This window comes from Nannospalax galili, unplaced genomic scaffold (genome assembly GCF_000622305.1).
Source record: "Nannospalax galili isolate Female #2095 unplaced genomic scaffold, S.galili_v1.0 scaffold1131, whole genome shotgun sequence".
Taxonomy (NCBI): Eukaryota; Metazoa; Chordata; class Mammalia; order Rodentia; family Spalacidae; genus Nannospalax; species Nannospalax galili.
In genome coordinates, this window is record NW_008329039.1 from 1,438,554 (window position 1) to 1,460,434 (window position 21,881).

Genomic DNA, 21,881 nt, shown 5'->3' on the forward strand with positions numbered 1-21,881 from the left:
AGGTCCTCATGCTTACAAGGTAAGCACTTTGTCAGATGTGTCAGTTCCCTAGGGCTTAGCCAGTCTCTTGGCCCTTTCATCTGAATTTTCTGCTTAAAATATTTTTGGTATTATAATATTTTATCTATGTAAATTTATAAATGGTAGCTATTTTGGTTGATTAGATTAACTTTATTATTTTTAAGTGTTTCTTATTCTGTATAATAACATTCTCTGTCTTAGTCATTGCATCTGGTATATATACCAGATTTATTCTTTTGGATATGGGGGACCATTGTACACTCTGAAAAAATATTGAAGACTTCTCACAAATAGTTTTATTTTTATAGGTTACATATTAATATTGTCAGTATGAGAAAAGACAATTTTCATTTTTCATCTAGAATGTTAAATAATAACTTGGCAGTTATAAAGTTTTCTGTGTTTTAAATGTATTTTTTGAGGAAGGTGATATGAAATGAGGGGCATTTTTGACTTATTTGTAAGTCTTGTATCTGAGTTAACAAAAGGCAGTTGGGTTCTTATATTTCCCTAAGACTTCAGTATGAAGGTACTCGAAAAGTGCATAATGGATGTGAAACACAATGTATAGCGATTACTCAGAGTATTTAATATTTCTTTCTCCTTAAATAGCTATCTATTATCTCTCTTGAGTCTTTGAACTCTTCTAGTTACTCAACAGTTTTTTTACATTAAAATTGAACTGTCATAAATATTATTTTCCTTACATGATATTGTAAATAGTTGCCATAAGTGTATGGAATTTACAGGTAGCCAAATATAAAAATAAAAATTATTAAAAATGTAAGCTTGATTTGTACATTGGAGTATCAGTCTCCCCTTTCATGGAAATTAGTCTGGCAAATGCCACAACAAATATGCAGTGATCTTTTCTATATCACTGAGGGGTATTTGCTGTTGTTGACCTTTTTTGTTCCTTCAGAACCTTTCTTCTGATGGCATCTGTGATACCAGCACCTCCTAAACCCCTGCCCTCCCTCACTTTAAATGGATAAAATGATCTTTATTGAAGAGTGGAGTATTTTAAAACTGATTTATGGGAGTTATGGGGGGAGTATGCTCAACATATAGTATATACTTGTATGAGAATGTCCTGTGTAGAATCGTGTGGAAAGAAGCTATATAAGGGAGACTTTAAAAGTGTTATAAAAACTGATTGATGATGAAGACTATACCCAGCTAGGGTTTACAACTAAAGTCAGTTATGGTGCTATAGAACTGTAGAATCAACTTCTTTGTCTAACTGTATTTGGGGACAGGGTTCAACCATCTTTCCTCTATAGTGACTCCCTTTCACTTCCTTAACTCTAGAAATCACTACATTCATCTTTCTGTGAGAATAACATTTCAGCTTCCACATATAAGTGAGGACATACAGTATATGTCCATCTATATCTGACATACTTCACCTGATTCAACTTCCTCCACTTCCATCCATTTCAGATTTATGGATGAATAATAATACTCCATTGTATCTACAGTATTGGTGGCCTCCTGCCTTTATCCATTCATCTGCCATGGACCTCTTGGTTGTTTCTGTATCTTAGCTAAATGGAATAGTGCTTCACTAACCATGAGAGCACACATATTTTTTCATATATTGCTCTCATTTCTTTTGTATATATATACCAGAAGAGAATAACTGAGCCATGTGATTGCTCTATTTTTAGTCTTTTCAGGACTCTCTACACTGTTCTCATTAATTTGATTACCATACTAGTTTGCATTCATACCAACACTGTAGAGTCCCCTGCTCATCTTACTCTCATCAGCACTTGTAAGACAGTCTTAAGTTTTTTAACAGTAATTTCATCTGGGATAAGATGCTGCATTATTTTGGTTTTGATATGCGCTTAATGACTACAGATTCTAAGGACTTTATTGGACAGATGATGGCTAATTGTATTATTTCTTTGGAGAAATATTCATATCTCATGTGCTTTTGCTTTCTTTCCCTTTAATTTATTTTATTTGTTTATTGCATTTTGTTAGCTCCAAGATTTCCATTTATTTTTCTTTACAATTTCACTTTCTAGAACTCCTCATTCACATCATGAATTAATTTCTTGATTTCATTGAGTTTTTCTATCTACAGTATCTTTTATCACATCAAAGTACCCCAGAGTCATTATTTGGAGTTTTTCTGGAATTCTGTCATTTCCTTTGGTCTCTTTTGCTACATGGCTTTGTTTCTTCTGGAGGTATCGCAGTGCCTTCTCATTCCATGTCTGGGGTTTCTGTGTTGATATGGTACTTCTGGTGGATGTATTTTAACAATTTTTATAACAAAATAATTTCTCCTGACGATATGTCTCAGGGTGTCGGTTTGGTAGGTTGTTCTGACTTTGTTCCAACAGGGCATAATGGTGTCTTCTTAGAGTTTCTTCACGTATAATTCATGACTTTGTGCAGGGTACATGTAGTAGGGTTTGTGGGGAAGGCATTGCACTCAGTGGCTTGGACAGGGTTTATTCTCAGGATAAGACTGGACATCTGGGTACAAAAGCTTGACCAGATAGGCTTTAACATATATGACAGAAACCATGAAATCCAGTGGGAGGTGATAAAGGGTGTAGATAGTGGAGGGGGTTTAAATATAACTAAGATTTACTGTATGAAATGCACAGAATCACAATAAAAATATTCATCAAAAGAAAATAAGATTGTACAGCAGCAATATTTTTACTATTATGGGAAGTTCTACTCTCAAATTAGGTTGGACTCATATATGGGGTGGTCAAGAAGTCACTTTATTTCCTCTGTACAAGGCCTTCCTGAATCCTTTAGTTCCATACATTGTTCTGTTTCATCTTCACTGATCCCTAAGGGTCGCCCCCAAATATTCTTACTCAAGAGCAGAAAGATTTATTTTTATTTATTTAAATTGTGTGTGTGTGTGTGTGTGTGTACATGCATGTAGGTGCCTCAAAGGCCATAAAATGGCATCATATCCCATGGAACTGGAGGTTTACAGGAGGTTGTGTGAACTGCTTGAGTTCTGTGTTCTGGGAACCAAACTCTGATCTTCTTTAGGAGAAGCAAGGACTATTAACGGCTGAGCTGCATCTCCAGCCCATTTATCTTTGAATTTGACCCTTCCTTGTTGTAAGGAAGCATGCCCAGTAAGTACCTCTAGGGAGCCATTTTTTTATTAGAAGTCTTCAGCCATGTCTTTCTTGCTTATTTATGTCCATTGAAGCTGAAAAAAACCCATGATCTGTCCTCTGCAACCTGAAACCCAGGGACCCTGGCTCATGATGAATCTGTAAACATGAAATACCAATGAGGCAAACCCCAGTCTGAGAGCAAAAGAATGTGCCTGATGTATGTTCATCTGAAATATAAGTTATGTTTTCTAAATGTTTTATTATTTTTAATTTATGTGTATGAAGTGTTATACTTGCATGTAGGTAAGTGCACCCGTGTCGTGCAGTGCCCACAGAGGACCAAAGAGGCTGTTGGATCCCCTGGAACTGGGGTTATAGACAATTGTTAGCTGCTATGTGGGTGCTGGGATTCGAACCCGGGTCTTCTGCAAGAACAGTCAGTGTTCTTAACCACTGAGCCATCTCTCCAGCCCCATAAGTTATGTTTTTGATATATTTGTTATGTCATCTATTTTTTGCTGTTGTTTCATATATTATCAAGCTAGCTAACAAGCTCTGTGATTTATATGCATTCTTTCCCAATAATTAAGTATAATGAATAATTAAATGTAATCATATATTTGAATTTAAATCTGGTGGTACTGTTTCATGTCAGAAAGGCTAGCTGGATTTTTCTCTCCACATCTCTTATTTCTGCCTAGATAGTGGAATAATGTTTTCCTCAGTCAGTTGCTTAATCAAGAAAGACAACATTATCCCTGTTTACAAAAGTTTCTTCTTGGATGGTGTCCTTTGAAACTTTTTTGACTTTGTTCTATTGTGACAGTCATAGATGGTCCGTATTTTGCATGTATTTGTCATTGTTTATTATTATTGAATTAGTTTAGTGTGTGACTTTTCTTCTAACTTCACATATTTCTTTGTAATTGACTTTTCTGTGGGTAGTTTGATTTCAAGCTCTAGATTCTATGCAATTCTATTTTTAAAATTATGTATTTTGTTCTGCAATGGTGTTAATTTGGTCATTTATTACATTTCTAACATAATTACATATTTCTTGATTTCTGCTTTCTTCAGAAGAGAACTTTTATTGTATTAATTACATGTTACTATGAAGGAAATTATTCTAAAACACTGCAATTTACAACAACAAACACTGTCTCACATTATCTAAATGTCAGAACACTGGAAATGGCTTAGATGAGTGGTTCTAGCTCAGAGTTGAAGTGCTCTTTCCTCCTAGAGTTACAGTTAAGACATCCAACCATTACTGAGGTCATCTTAGGTCATACTGTGGCTGAAAGACTGACTTCCCCGCTTACTTGCCTGATTGTTGGCATATCTCAGCTCCACACACGTTTTATATGATTTCATGTTCTTTTTGTCATTGGTTATAAGTAGACAGTGAAAATCTACTGTTTCCAGTGTGCCCCCTCCTTCTTCATTATAGGTTTGCCAATACATATCACACCATTTGAGTTCTGGTATTTTGCTCATTTCTTTTAGGTATTATCATCTAGATGTATGCAATCCTTTCCGTAAGTGTCCCACAAAACAAAACAACAACAACAAAACACTAGCAATACCAAAAGCACATTTAATAAAGAGAAGCTTAAGTTTTTCTGTCACTTAGTTCAAAAACCAGGACAATGTAACAGTTCTCCTCAATACTTGGTTTGTTTCTCTTTTTAATATTGTATTTTTATTTTATGTGAGTGTATTGCTTGCAAGCATGTAAGTGCACCCATGTCGTGCAATGCCCATGGAGATCAGAAGAGGGCATCAGATCCCTTGGAACTGGAATTGCAGATAGTTGTTAGCTGGGTGCTGGGAACCAAACTCAGGTGTTCTGCAAAAGCAGCCATTGCTCTGAACCACTGTGCCATCTCTCCAGCCCCGGGCTGGTTCTTTTTAAAAATATATTTCTTTGGACCTGGGATGCAGATTAGTTGGTAGAGTGCTTGCCTAGCATACAGGAAACATTGGGTTCCATCCCCAGCACCACATGGAACCTAATGTGGTAGTGCATGCCTGTAATTCCAGCACTCATGTGGAGGCAGGAGGATAAGAATTTCAAAGTCATCCTCAGCTACATACAGAGTTCAAGAGCAGCTTGGGCTACATGAGACCCTGTCATACACACACAGACACACACACACACACACACACACACAGACACACACAGACACACACACACACACATTGTATGCTGATATTTTTATGCATGTTGAAAAATTATACATACTAATTTTAGAGACATTCCTTAATTTATTTAACTCTTTCATTATTCATGGTCATGTAACTTGTTTTCATATTTTCCATTTCAATAATGCATTGATGAATATTTTATATATTAGTTTATTATTGTGTATTAAATATATTATGGACTCGTGGAAGTAGGCAGGTAAAGTCAGAGATCTTTCAATGTTTTGAGGCTTGGAATATGATTTAATCCACTATACTAAAATGTTTTTGACAAATTTTTAAACAAACTAAAAGTTCTTCTCTGCTATTTATTTAACTTCAGGCGTGTTTTAAAATTTGGCAGCGTTGTTGGCAAGTGTAAGATCGAGGTTGTTGCCTCGCACATCAGAACATATTGAGGCAGGGGGACCATGTTAGAGAATGAGTTCAGAGAGATAGTGGAAGACAAATTGCAGAGAGGCTTGTAGGCCATTTAAGAAACTTCTCCCCACTATTAAAAATCCAAATTGTTACACACATTTGTCCCACTTCCACTATACTCTGGGTTTTCATCCTGATGAAACTGTTAATGTCTCCAGCATGGAACGTTCTAGCTGATTCATCATGCCAACTCTGTCTGATAGTGTCCATTGTATATAATTTAGTGTGACTAAACATACCTTTTATGATTTGAAAGAATATGCCACTCTGTTCGCACTCTGATTTGTTGTGCTCATCCTGTAGTTCCTCTCGCCTTTCACTCACTGCCTCTCTCTGCTCTTGTCTATTTTCTCTGCTGCTCCTTTCAGCTTATTTTGTTAAATCTTTACTTGTCCCTGTAACCTAAAATGTTCATAAATATAGCTGCCACTCCAAGTGTGTTTTAAGAAAATTCTAGTTGATATTAGCAGTCGTCCTTGTTCCTTTGTTTGAAAATATTCATTGCCTAGTGGAAGCATTTAAGTCTTAGTTTTCAACTGATACATGTCTATGTCATTCAACAAAATGTCCCCAAGGTTAGGCACAGTATTTGCATGTCTATATTCCTGGTACTGGGAGGGTGAAGTAGGAGGTTCAAGGTATCAAGGCTAACTTGGTCTGTGCCACAGTTTTAGGACATCCAGAACCAATAGAGTGGAACTGTATGAAAACAAACAAACAGATACAGATGTAGATGTGAATCTATCAAAAAATGCCAGTTTAATTGATAATACATATTGGGAAGAATGTATGGCACATGTGATATCAGACAACTTTTCTTCTAGGTGGTTTGGAATCTTTGAAATATCTTCAACAATTAACTGTGGACCATAATCAGTTAATTAGTACAAAAGGCCTTTCTGAAGCACCTACCATAATATACCTAGATTGCTCACACAACCATCTTACTGATGTTGAGGACATTGGAAACTGTGGATTGCTCCAAATAGTGAAGTTGCAGGGAAATTATCTAAGAGAGGTAATGAGTTTCAATTATTTGAGTTTTGTGATTTTTGCAACATTTTTCTTTGATAGAAATACCACTCACACATTTTCAAATCAATTTATATTTGTATTTTATTTCCAATTTACCCTTTTCTTTTAATGTTTCATTAGCATATACAAGCTATTAATAATAATGGGTTTTACTGTGATATTTCCATACATATACATAATGTTTTTCAATCACATTCACACACCCCATTACCCTCTGTCCCGTTCCATTCCCACTGACCCCATTTTCAACTAGGCCCCCTTTTATTTTCATGTCATGTGTAGTGTGTGTTTCCATGAGGATAGGGTTATTAACAGAAGCTGCATGCATGGGAGATTGTTTACAGAAGGATATGCACCTACCATTAACTGCATATAAATCTTCAGGGAGGGGTGGGAATCCATGATCTTCTTCCCTTTCATGATAGGGTGTTGAGAGGCCAAATCTTTTGGAGATTTTGTACAGATAATCAGCTGTGGATCAACTTCAAGAATGTAACTGTCATATCATGCCCTCAAGACAATGTTCCACACTGTTCCACCGCATTTCTTCCAGTCCCTACATGCTCTCTGATCCTTCTGAGCCTTAGCAACAGTGTTATAGGTGTCTCATTCATGACTGGCCATTCAATAGTAGTTTATTCCTTGTACTTTGACCAGTTAGGCATCTCTGCAGTCACCACTGACCACTGTAAAAAGAAGCTTCTCTGATGCAGACAATCATATTTGGGATAAACTTATTTAGAAGGCAATTTCACAAGAACATCATGTTTATTTCTAGTACAACAGCCATAGTTTCCCCACTAGGACCCGTAACCTCCCCAGCCATGGGGAGTTCCACCAGGTTTACAATATCAGATGTGAATTACATCATGCAGAGCAGTCATCAATTTCAATCCAAAAGTGGTTGGTTACCTCTAAGAACAGACTATTGCCACTATTAAACCTCTAGGTTCATCTTATCTGGCTGTTCAGTTATTATACACAGGGTCCAGAAATGAGTAAGGCAATTGATGGTACATTTTCTGCAGAGCACTTTCTAGTGTTATCAAGGCTAAGCAGCAAAGAAACTTCTAACCCAGTGGCAATTTTATTTCTCTATGAATTGTAACCAAGTCATGTGTTTACCTCAGCAATAGGGTCGTACCAACTAGTTCTGGAGGAAGACCAACAGTAGTGACAATTGTCTGTATTCTTTAAGGGCCAATAATGTGTTGGGAGGAGCCCTTTCTGGAACTGAGACTTTCACTTAATAATCTATGGCTTCTGGGAACAGATTTATGTACCTACACAGCGTTCCATTGTTCCCCTGGCCCTCTTGCCCATTTCCCTGTCCCACTTCTTGTTTAAACCTTTCTACCCCCAATCTCTCCCCTTTCACTTTTGTGTTCATTCATTCTACTGTTCCCTCTTAATCTTTTCCTTCATCTCATGAGCCCCATTTCATTATTCTATGTGTTCCATTTAAGAAATGGCCAACATACTTATAATGTCTTAAAGATCTGATTTCACACAAGATTCTCAGAATATTAAACTGTAACACATCATGATATTGTTTTGTTTATGTGCATAAGTAGGATCAAAATGATCTCTTATGGAAATAAAATTGCATCTTGTCATTACATTTATTTTATAAAGTCTATTAAAATAAAGTTAATTAGTTGAAGTTTTATTCATACTGAAATTATCATAATATTTTGAGTTATGACTTAGTGTCTACTAGAATATATATTTTGCTTAATATCAGCTGATGAAGTGTATTTTAATATAGCCCCCATCCTTAAAGAATCATGTTCTACTAAGAAAACTGCATCTGGATGATAACAGCATTTCTACTGTGGAAGAACTTTCTTCATGTTGGCTGCCCTTACTACAAGATCTTACAATCTCTCAAAACAGGTGAAAACATATTTTATTAAGCAATAAATACAGGCAACAGTTCCTCAAAATTAGTATGTGATGGTCATAAATAATTAGAAAAATTGGGTTTTCTTCAATTAACTAGGGATTCATGAACATAAACTAGTTCATAAGGAACAAAAAGAAGTACATATAATTTAAAAAGTCTAAAGTGATAACTTACCCTAGATTTCTAATAAAATTTTGTTACTTTATCCTCCTCATTTTGTTTCCTCTCAAAACTGTACTTATAAAATTCTCTCGGGGAAGGTTTGTTTATGTTTATAGAGAAAGAGTCTTTCAAGAATACAGGAATAGTTAATTTAATTCAGAAGGATGTCTCATTTTCTCAAATGGTACTTATTAAGTCCTGAAAGAATGATGTTTAATCTGCCCTCAACATGTCTGTCTTTTTGTATCCATTAAGATAGCTTTAAATTTGAAGTCCTTGGGGATATAAATTAACACTTGAAATATCTTAACATTAAAGTGAAATGGGTACCTGCACCAAAAGATACATTTGAGACCACCAGATATCTGGATCTATGGACAGAATTTCTGTCTCAAGTCAAAATATCAGCACAATATGTGTTCTTTCTTCCTATTCTTAATAGTTCATGAAGATCTGATCACTCTAATGTGATGAGTTCATTTATCATGGGCACCTGAAGTCAGATGAAGGAGCCATCTTTAACAAGAAATCTCTTCTTTGAGTTATATGGGGCTTATAAGACAACTGAAAAGGGACAAATACATGTATGCGTATGTGTGCATGTGTTTGTGTATGTATGTATGTATGTATGTATGTATGTATGTATGTGTCTTTTTACAAATCTTATAAAGCTATTAGTTTTTACCATAGTAGTGATAATATTTTGAGCATTTAACTTCCAGCTATCATTCTTGGAGAACTTGAAACTGAATCATTTTTTAAATCACCATAAATTTCTTTAAGCAGAACTAAATCCCAAAAGTTGACTTGCACCTAAAATGACACAAGGTAGCTCCTTCAAAGGAATTCATGTAAGTGACTTGGACCTACAGAAGCATAGTCTATCTTTTTCATTTTACAGTTTATGAAACACAATCTCCAGATAAAATACTCCCTTATGTCCTGAGCATATGTAGTAAACCACTCAGGAGTTGGCCTAATCCATACATTTCATAGAAGTTGTTCTCAAACAACATTAATGATACTAGAAAATATTTAAATGAAGAAAATTCTGAAATAATCTTAAGCCTACTATGAAATGTTCATATTTCTTTTTAGATTTTTTTAAAATTTACTTTTATTTTATGTGTATGAGTGTTGTGCCTGCATATATGTAAGGGCACCCATGGCATACAGTGCTGTGGGAGGACAGTAGAGGACATCAGATCCCTTGGAACTAGAGTTACAGATGATTGTTAGCTGCCATGTGGGTTCTGGGATTTGAATTCAGTTCTTCTGCAAGAACAGCCAGTGCTCTTAACTGCTGAGCCATTCTCCAGCCCTGAAACATTCATATTTCTAAAAATTAAAATCAGTACTGGATGACAAGCTTTTTTGTCATCATTCTATTAAGATATATGCCTATCAGTTTGTTACAAAGAGAATTATTCAAACTAGATCATTATGTTTTTTATATTTAATAATGATCCTTGGAATAATCCCTCCAAAAGAATTCTTATAATTTTGTTTACTTAGAGGTAGCATTTGAATATGTAAGTGTGATTAGTTATTTTAGAGGGCTATGATAATGAGTGGTATATAATTAGTGGATAATTAGTAGTTCTAAACTTAAAAAAAATTCAGAGATAAATTTTAGTTTGTTAACTTATTTATACAAAATGTAATTCAGAGTAAAAAAGACAGTTATCACAATTTCTCTCAATTTTTTTTATATAATACATAAAATTCTGTGTGTATATATAACAAGAAAATAGAAGCAAAACTACGTGGGGGAACTGAGGTGACAAGTATCTTTGGGGAAGGAAGAGAGTGGCATTATGTGGGGAAAATGGCCAATATACATTATATACTTGTATGACAATGTCTGTATTAAACAAAATATTATCTAAAAATGAATACACAGCAATTATATAAACTATATATAATTACATATACTGGTTTGAAGGTTTTAGTAATATTGTCACTTATATTTAAATATAGTCTTCTTTTCTGAAACTCTTTGCATATGTCATCTTCTCTTGTTTCTGGAGCCAAAGATCTCAAGGTGCTCAGGAATGCTTCAATGGACAGATAAGGAAATGAAATTATTCCCTAACATAATATAAAAATAATATGCTTATTTTTTTCTCAACAAACTTAGTACTCTAACAATGTGCAATGTAATCCATCTTACATTGTAGTTTTGTCTGTGCACTGAATGTTTGCAAAGCCATATCTGGTAAATAAAACTCAAAGTCAGCAAGTTTGAATTGCCAGTCAGTTGACGTTGAGGAGTTCTTTTTGTATTGTCTGAGCCTTAACATCAACTCATGTGTAATAGGGCTATTGTCTACCTTATCTGTTTACCAAAGTCTGAGGTCCAAATAAAAAACGTTGAGTCCGTTAAAAAAATGTGAATTTCAAAACTGTATATATTACAATGCATATAGGCATATATTTATTGGGATGTGTAGTTAGGATGTTTTAACATTGTATATGTCTCTTATTTTTTGGTAACTATTTTCATCACAAGGAAGAAATTATAAATCCACATGGTTTCTTCCCCAACAAATGGAATGCACATAAAGAATGATGCCTAGTGCATATTGTTTGGGATACTTGTTCCATCCTGTCTTCTGTTTTAAATTTTCATTAGGACATGTGACTGTTTTAAGTTTGACTCAGAGGAGTTCTAACTAGAAGACTCTCTGACTACATAAGCTTTTCTCCTTCCAGTGAGATCCTAAGTGGGAGCAGAGAGTGGAAACTTATCCATTGGGTGCTCCATGTACAAATCTTTTGCTTTTTGTCGTCTTTGAAATTTATATCTTTTTAATGCCCAAGGCTAATGTGACAAGGTCAAGTGGTATTAGGTTTTCACTAATGTCCTTTGTCTTTCTGGTTTGAATTTTCCTGGAAAAAATATACACAGAATGTCAGTAAAGGGAAAAATTGTAGAGATTTGAGGGGGAAAAAAAGGATTATATGATCAAGTTTCTACCACCCTAATGAATAGTCATAAAGGTGAATGAATGGCCAGTTTTCTTGATTAAGATTTTAGGAAAAAAGAATTTTAAAATTATAGTTTTTAAAAAGCATGGCTACCTGAATCGAGATAAAATTTGAATATCGCAAAAAATATTTAACCAAACTAGATTTTTTATATAAATTGATTTTAAGAAAAAATTATGAATTTTGAATTCTATAGCTTCATTGATTATTTTCTTTTGAAGTCTTCAAATAGATGTCAGCCATGATATACATTTGAAAAAAACATGAAATATTCTGGAAAAAAGAGAAAATATATACTAAAGGGTGAAACAATTTTTAGATATCAATTTTAAAAATCTTTTCAGTGTAAAGACAAGATTTAATACTAAACTATATTAAAATTACACACAAATAATATTTGGTTAAATATTTTTGGACTTTGACTTGAATAATTCTGCAATAATGATTCTGAAAACAAAGGCATGAAAACTCATGGTATTAAGCCCTAACTCCAATACTGTGTGTCCAAAATGTTTGTATTCTGTCCTACCTCCCTCTCCTCTCCCTCAACTTCTCGCTCTTGCTTATTCCTTCTTTTCTTTTTGCCTCTTCTCTTCCTACAATATCCATGATACATTTCAGTCAATTTCACTCCTATGCTATATAGCGAGTGTTTGTAGACCAGTGTTTTCTCATATTTTCTTTTAATGCTTTTGATTCCACAATTCTCCCCAACAGAGCAGATTTAAAGGAGTGGTAGTGTACAGGAGGAGGAGTATGAATGGGTATATTGTGTGTAGGATCGACAACACTGAAAGGCATTTTCTTCTAGCTTCATTATTTTGTCTGTTTTTTCATCAGTAGTATCTTCTTTCTCTCTGCTAATGCAGAACAGGGTAGTACAAGGGAGGAGTCAAGGTGCATACAAAGGTTAGTCTGTGCCAGACCCCATGAGGCTTTCAGTCAAAGTGGTGCTTTGTGGCTTCTGACCTTAAAATAATACTTTAACACACACGCACACACACACACACACACACACACACACACACACACACAGAGAGAGAGTATCATTTGTGTTTCTTGATTATTATTCCTTTTTTAAATTTTTTATGTGTATGAATGCAATCTCTGCATGTAGGTAGATACACCGTGTCATGTAATGCCCTCAAATGTTAGAAAAGGGTATTGGATTCCCTGGAACTGCAGTTTTAGACAGTTGTTAACCACCATGTGGGTGCTAAGATTAGAAACTGGGTCCTCTACAAGAGCAGTCATTGTCTTAACTGCTGAGCTATCTCACCAGGCCACTGAATATTATTCTTAAATAGTTATAACTTGGAAAATGAAAACAAAAATAGAAGTGGAGCATTCATGTTTACATTAATATGCATAAATGATGAAAATATTAATTTAATTTTTTTATTTGTTTTTATTTTGTATGTATGAGTTCTATGCCTGCATGTAAGTGTACTCGTGTCATGTAGTACTTGCAGAAGACTGAAGAAGGTGTCAGATCCCATGGAACTGGAGTTACAGATGGCCTTTAGCTGCCGTGTGGATGTTGGGATTCAGACTGTGGTTTAGCTGCATGTGCTCTTAATTGCTGAGTCATCTCTCCAGCCCTGAGAATATTAATTTCAACCAGTTTATTTTTGCCAAATTTAAGGCTATTATATATTATTTTTAGTATTATTCCCCTTGGATTTACTGCTTGCATGTAAAGCATATTTCCATTTCTAAATTAAGCTCAAATCAACTTTGGACACTCATGATTATAATAATTCAATCTGGTAAACAAAGCATTTTTTGCCAAAATAACAATAATGAATTTAATCAGTTATTTAAAAGTGATTGAAAAATGAGCCAGATGTGGTTGCTCACACCTTTAATCTCAGCACTCAGGAGGCAGAGGCAGGTGATCTCTCTGGGTGTAGGGCCAACCTGGTCTACGTAGTAAGTTCCAGGCCAGACTCAGTTAATAGTGAGAATGTGTTCCAAAAAATAAACAAACAAAAACCAAACCTAACCAAAACAACAAGAACAACAATGTTTGTAACTTAAAGATATAGGTCATGTGTTTGAGATAGGGAGGGAAAAAAATAATGTAATTTCTGTGTAACTGGATTTATAGAAAGATAAACAATATAACCAAATAGCTACTCATTTTGAATTAAATAGCAAACACAATTGTCTGAAATTGGCAATCCCATGGTGATTTCTCTTTAAAATGATTTTAAATCTTCCATTATAATAATATTCCATGGTAAGTTCTCCTTGAAATGAATAGCATTTTTCCATAATAGGATTACTTAGATTCTTAGAATTGCTAAGTTTTTAATAAGTACTGTTACTAAGTGTTTTAATTGTATTGTGTAGTTATATATAATTTTATATAATTATATAATTGTGTTATATAAATGAATTGTACCTCAAATCAATTATGTTAAGGATATTCCTATTATTTTTCCCAATGAAACTTATGTTTTTGTTTACAGTTTGACAAAATTTGTACCGCTTTTTCATTTTGTGTCTTTGGAAAAACTAGATGTCAGCAACAATTGTTTTTCTGGTAAGTTTGGTAGAGTATTTAATTTTTTTAAACTAATAAGCTTTTGAGTTTCTGTTTGAAATATGGTAAGGAGTAGTTTTGAATATATGTGTGTCAAATATAAGATGAGTAAAAAAATGTTGTCTAGCTTTTTGATTCTTAACTGCTCTAGACAGCCATTCGAAGTTTGTTAGAGCATCATGAATTGAGCTGACTCATCCCGTTGAATGGTTTTTCACATTTTGTTTCACAGTCCGCTCCCTCTTAACATCTACTCCATTCTGAATTTTCCAACATAAGTTAATTTTTTATTTTTATTGATAGAGGCAAACTTTTTTGCAACCAGATTTCTTTGCTTAGTATTCATATGATATTCCACCATATTGTTTATTTGGTACATTGCTCTCTTTGGGATATAATGTCATACATACTTTATATGAAAATTTATATGTCCATTCTCTTTTTAATTGATATTTTGAATGTTTAGCTGAATGTAAAATTCTTACAGTCTTCTGCAAGCATTTTACATACTTACGTGTTTGTTATAATTGGATAAATTTTAAAGGTATAATTTCCAGATAACAAAGTAGGTATGCGATTAAGCTTTATTATGACTGGTAGTTAAATTAATGGAGGTTAGTTTCCTTGTTCTCTGGCTTAGTTTCCTTCTCTTTTACCATAGGACACCTTATTTTTCAACAGTGTGCATGCCTGTTCTGCAGAGCCAGGTTTCAAAGCCATGTGTATCTTTTCTGGGCTTTAGCTGGCCTCCGAGGTGATCTGCCAGATCTCATGGCGGCGCTGCTGCTGCACTTCTTATGTCTTTCAGAAAACTCTTTTATAAAATTTAGCATCAATGATTTTAGCTTTTACCCATAGAGCAGGCAATCTCTGGTAGGGTTTTCAGTCCTATTTCAGCTTATGAAACACCAAATTCTTTTCAAATGACATATGGTGAAATATTGAAGACTATCCAGCCTGCACCCACCTTTTTATTTTTTTTTCCATCAAATTCCAACTTCATTTCTAATGTTTACTACTTCAGTTCAGTGAAGCAGACTCTATGCTTGGCTTCACTGTCGTGCTGAGGAAATGGTAATACTCCTCCAGACAGAAAATCGCTGAGATCTAGACTGATTACAAGTACATTTTGTGTTTCCTTTTCTAAGACTCAGACTTGAAGTAGGTATGCCATATGTTCTAATGTGTGTTTGTGTGTAGGCATGTTTATGTATGTAATCAGTTTTTTTTGTGGGAAAGAAGGTCTGTATACATTGTTCTATAGAGAAACCTAGATTTACCTACTCTTTTTATTATGAAAACAAAAAAATAGATCTATGTAATTCTATATATGTGCAAATTCCATTTTATCTATATTCTGTTACTTTGCATTTTGTTTCATAATGTTTTATTCAAAATATAGTAAAACATATCTTAACCAGCAAGTACTTTCCTTCTTTAATGCACAAACAAGAGAGTCTGAAAGTGGATCGTAAAAATGACTTACCTAAGTTTGTGTAGTTGCTAAATAATGGGAACTTGTTTTTACATTAGTCTATGTTTCTACTCAAAATACCTGTGGAGGGACAGCTTGGGGTAGAGCATGTGACTTCAAAAAATATGTAGAATTCTATGGGAAAATAGTTAAACTTTATTTTATCTCAGCAATGGGGACTCAGTCATATATTTGTGAAATTTTTATATATAATAATGTTCGTGACTTTGTTTCTTTTGTATAGATCTGGAAAGTGCAATACATTGGTTTCGTGATTGTAATTCTCTCCGTGAACTCTGTATCACTGGAAACCCAATTCTTCAAGAAAGAAACTGGAGGTAAAGAAGCATTTTTTCACCACTGAACATCTTGTTTTCTCACTTTAGAAGATACACAGTGATAAAAATTTTCCTGCAAAAATCATTAAGTTAAAGTTAACTTTAAAAAATCTTAAATTACCATGAAGAGTACTGTAAAAGTAGTTCTAAACTATTATTAGCCTTAAATACTTCTTGCATATATGTGTACATTAATGCAAAGTTGAAAGTACAGTTGTGACCCCTACCATTGATGATAAGCCAAATTTAATATATTAACTTAGATTTTGCCTTGAGTAAACATTTTCTGAAATCTGTGAGTCAGTTAAATCCTATAGCCTGCTACTTAAATTATTTCTTTTTGAACTGTAATTGGATATTTTATATTTTGGGTTTTTAAAATCTCTTTGAATTGAAATATAATAATTTTCTGTATTTATGAGATATAATGTGGTTTGATTCCTGTATACATTGGACAATGACCAAATTAGGAAAATTAACATATCCATTGAGTTAAGTTTTTCTTAAAAGAGGAAGTTGAAGACAGAAGAGATAGTTCAGTCAGTGAAGTGCTTGTTTTACAAGCAAGAGGACCTGAATTCAAACCTCATACCCCATGTAGATAAATCTGGGCATGGTGGTTTGTAATCCCAGTGCTGGGGAGGTAGAAACAATAGATTTCTGGGGCTTGCTTGCCAGCCAGCACAGCCTACTTGGTAAGGATTTGAAATAGATAGGATTAAAGTGGAAAAAAGGCTAGAACATATCTGAATAAATTAATTATTACATAATTATTCTCTAAATATCATGTAACTATAAGCCTGTGTATCAAAAAGATTTCATAAATCCTAAGAAGACTAAATGTAAATGAAACCAGAAAATATATAAGAATTAAGTTACTAAAAACCTGTTATAATGAGAAAAATCTTAAAATCATCTAGAGAAACAGAAACAAAGAAAAGTAACTCAGCAGATTTCTCATGAGAAATGATGACTGCCCTAAGACAGGGGGAAACGTGTTCAAAGTACTAGGGGAGGGAAGTGACGGTAAAGGCACACTGGGTAATGATTTTAAGCTGATAGAAGCGGTCATGTGCTGATAAATTCCTGACATCCCAATTTTACATTTCACTAATTCTGTAGCATGCTTTTTGGTGTTTATTTTATGTATAGTGTGTAATAACTAAGTTGATAGTATAATAGTGAGGTACCTTCTGGACTTGTTCTTAGGTTGTTCTATGACAATACAGAAGCCATCATTAGATGAGCACTGATTTAATGCCTCTACAACGGTGCCCACTTTCTGAATACTCTCCAAGATACACCATATGTGGCTTCCTGTAATCATGCCACCTGTTGCAGTCCACTCATCCATTATTTCCTAGTCTTAAATGTTTTTCTCTCATTATCCTCATATCAGTATTTCTTTGGCCAGATTTAATAGAACCATATCCCACAATACTGAAGGAGTTAGCATGTGTGTCTGCTTTGGAATTTTCTATCATTCATAATGAGTCTGGCTGACATTCTTGTCTCTTTTGTGCCAATAGTGTGCCTATGTGAGATGAGTTAACATGATTGGCTTTTGTTTGACATTTGTATCATGTCTGGTCATTGACAGTTCAAGGTATAAACAGCCAAGAAGAGACTATCCAAGACGGGACAAGCCAAGTGCTCTAATTCAGCGCAATACATTTTTCAGCATAAGCATGCAAAAAATTTGGAACATTCAAATAGAAAAATCTTTTTCAAGATACTCAATGTTTGAGTCAAGTCACCAAGTTTCTCAATTTGTTCAGACAATAAAAATGTAGCAGTTATGAACAAAATATAACAAAGAAGGAATGGGTAATTGAAAGAAAGCTCTTGTTGTGATGCCTTTTCCTGGGGTAGAATTAGGTTCGTTCTTCTGTAAAATTTGGACATATACAGAAAGATTCTGGATCTGATGACTTCAGAAAGGATTAAATTAGCTCACTAATTGGTGGTGTGGAAACAGCTGAGTGTGTTGAAAGGCCCAATGTGGGACCTCACATCTGTAACCCCAGCATTATGGGGTTTCAGAGAGATGGACCCTCAAAGCTCACTGGGCAGCCAGCTTAGCCAAATAAATGAACTCCAGGTTCAGTGAGAGACTGTTTTAAAAATTAAGGAAGGTTTAGAGCAATTAGACTTACACATGACATAAACCTCCGGCCTATGCACACGTGCATGCATAGGCACCTACATTATACACACAAAAGAAGTAATTTTGGCCACATTTCAAATTCCTTTATCTGACTCCATCTAACTTTAGGATAAGCCAAGACAGTCTATGGGATATAGTGTATTCCTTTTGTTTTTCGGAGACCACTACAAATCTCTAACTCTTTTTTTCCAGTTGGGTTGCTTTCCTTGGTTTTTTATTTCAACTTTGATGAAGAAAATAACATTATTTTTATTCCAAGTCAAGTACCTGTGTAATTTAATTTTTATTGATATTTGCATCACATAGAAGTTCTTATACTTGTCCTAAATCTATTTTTGATTTTCTGTTTTAGTGAAATTCCCACATAAGATTCTAATTTTGCATTTTGTTTATAAGAATATCTGATATATTTCTACATTGTTTGAACATAAACAGTCGACCTCTAGTTTGTAATTTGCAATATTTTGCTCATGTGGGTGTGATTGTGGAATGCAATATAAAATTTCCTTGGACTTTATAATGTGAGCATGCCCTCCCTTTTTTCTATCTACTGTATAAGATCTTACAACCTACTTAGCAGCACCCACAATATCGCTTCAGTGCCAAGATTGCTTTTCTTATCCTCATACTTAGCTTTCAGACATGCTTATAGGTTCTCCCTTGTTTTTCACCTTTCCAAGTTACCCTGTTTATACGGAAATCTATCATTCCTTTTATATTATGTGTAAACTATTAGTTACAGAATTAGTTTGTTTTCTGTTGCTAACACAGTACTATAGACTGGGTAAGTTACAAAGAAGAGACTTGGTTGTTTATGCTTACAGTGCTGGTGAGAAATGAAATGCCTATATCCAGGGATGGGCTTCTTGTTGGGAGAACCTGAGTAGCACAGGCTATCAAAGGATGAAGACAAGCACTGTGTGTATGGGGGTGGGGTCAGAGAGACAAAGAGACAGAGAGATTGAGAGAGAGAGATTATGCAGGAAGTTGTGTGAGAGGAGAGTCTTATGTTCGCTCTGATTCCAAAACAACTTTTGCTTTTGTTAGACATTCTGTCACATCAGTGAGGAAAGTAATAGTGTGCAGCATGTTTATATTTACACTGGGATTCAATGAGAATTTTTATAAACTGTGCTTAGTTTAGCCATCTCAGTCGTGTGCCTTAACATTTCACTAAGATATGTTCAATTGAGAAATCTTACTTCTATACATTAATTTTTGGAATGGTAATAAACTTTGATATCTGAAGTTTTACATTTGTAGTGTAATCTGTTTACCTAGCATTTCTGCTGTTAGTTACACAGTGCCAACACAGTCTCTTGTGTGTAGGTGACAGGAAGCAATATTTCTGAGTCTATACATTACAGCAATTAGTTACATTATAGTGTATCATAGCTTGAAAAGTCATATGTTAATATCCTTATTTTTCTGTATACCTTATTTGATTTTACTTTAGTTATCAAAATTGTCATCCCTATATATGGATAATCCCTATTGCCAATTTTCAGTAGCCTGCATGTCTGGATTTCTAGTTCTAGAGCCTTCAGCATGTATGGTATCACATACTGCTTATCACATTCTCAATTAAATTGAGAAATTGAACCCTAGTACAAATTACTATCAGCTACTAACTAATTTCCAATTATAACTAAATCAGGATTTTAACTACTTGAAGAATCCCAGTGTTTATGAAAGGCCACCTGAGTATATTCCTTGACTCCTCACCAGTTGAGTAAATGACTCAAATGGCACAGAAGCAGTCAAGATCTTCAAATCTAGCTTTAGTGAATCAGTTTCTGGAGACACACCTGTTTTTATTTTTAAAAACTGGATTTGCCTGAGTTTGCATGGGACTTGTGTATGCTGATACCATTGCCCTAGAATCATATGAGCAGGGATGACAGAACATATGGACTCCGGTGGGAGGAGGGCTATAGGAGAGTGCCAGTGGGGACAGGGGTATAAAAATGAGTAAGATTGTTTGAGATGTTCTGTATGAAATACACAAAAAAAAATCAATAAAAATTTTTAAAAATTGATTTGAACTCCAGTGCCAATTGGGAGGAGGGCTATAGGAGAGTGCCAGTGGGGACAGGGGTATAAAAATGAGTAAGATTGTTTGAGATGTTCTGTATGAAATACACAAAAAAAAAATCAATAAAAATTTTTAAAAATTGATTTGAACTCCAGTGCCAATCCACAAGTTTTAGGTTTTAATGTTTTAATATTAATCTTTCAATACTAAAAGAAGAGCACAATTATGTCTAAAAGGTACTGTTCGTAGAATTATTTATGATGAAATTTTTCAATGGGTTTTTTGTATGTAGATAGCTCTTATTATGTCACTCTGCAATGCCACCTAAAGGCTCATATGTTGTTGAAGGTTTGGTCTCCAATGCAGAAATATTTAGTGGGACCTTTAAGAAGTGATGAATCATGAGTGCTTTGACCTCATTAAAATCAATCCATTTGGGACTGGAGAGATGTCACAGCAGTTAAGAGCACTGAATGTTCTAGCAGAAGACCTAGATTTGAATCCCAGTACCCTCATGGCAGCAAACTACTATCAGTAACTCCAATTCCAAGGGATCCAATATCCTCTGTCTCCTGTGAGAATTGCATGATACATACGTGTCAGCGCAACACTCATATACATAAAATACAAATAAAAATAAATAAATAAACAAACAAAATAAAAAATTAACCCACTATGGAGTTCATAATTCCATGGGCTGATTGAGATTTGATAGGATTTTAGGAGGAAGGACCTAGTTGATGACAGTGCAGCTTTGGGTGTGTTCCATTGTTGAGTACATCTCATTCCTATTCTCTCTCTCTTTCTTTCTCCCTCCCTCTCTATTAGTTCTGACTGTCATCATGTGAGTAGCCTCCTTCTCTCCTACACACTCACATGCCTGTCCTCTTGATGTTCTGCTTTGCTCCAGGTCCACAGTAAAAGAGCCAGCTAACCATGGACTAAAACCTCTAAAATCATTATCCAAAATAAACCTCTCCTCCTATAAGATGCTTTTCTCAGCTATTTTGTCATAGCTGTGAAAATGTAATGAGCACAATATCATTATTATTGCTACTAACTGTGAAATAAAAATTGACGGCTCTCACTCTGCAGAACGAACTCTTAAAGGTCATGGTTTTCTATTAGGTGTTGGGCAAATAGGACATGAATTTTCTTGCTATTTAGTTGTCACTTTTCATCCAAACCACACGAGTGTTCCCAGTTGTAAGAGCTAAAAGCAAACAATGTACCAAATAATTTCTATTTTTAATTATTTCATTTATATGTACTAACTGTGAAATAAAAATTGACGGCTCTCACTCTGCAGAACGAACTCTTAAAGGTCATGGTTTTCTATTAGGTGTTGGGCAAATAGGACATGAATTTTCTTGCTATTTAGTTGTCACTTTTCATCCAAACCACACGAGTGTTCCCAGTTGTAAGAGCTAAAAGCAAACAATGTACCAAATAATTTCTATTTTTAATTATTT

General features: G+C 34.5%; 1 protein-coding gene across 1 annotated transcript in view; it reads left to right on the forward strand.

The window, feature by feature from the left end:
• Positions 1-21,881, forward strand: part of Lrriq1 (leucine rich repeats and IQ motif containing 1) — a 209,969-nt gene that overhangs the window by 62,503 nt on the left and 125,585 nt on the right. The window contains exons 12-15 of the mRNA XM_029562350.1: positions 6,578-6,771; positions 8,557-8,684; positions 14,322-14,395; positions 16,114-16,207. Coding sequence (XP_029418210.1) covers positions 6,578-6,771; positions 8,557-8,684; positions 14,322-14,395; positions 16,114-16,207 — 490 coding nt within the window. The remainder of the gene's footprint in view (positions 1-6,577; positions 6,772-8,556; positions 8,685-14,321; positions 14,396-16,113; positions 16,208-21,881) is intronic.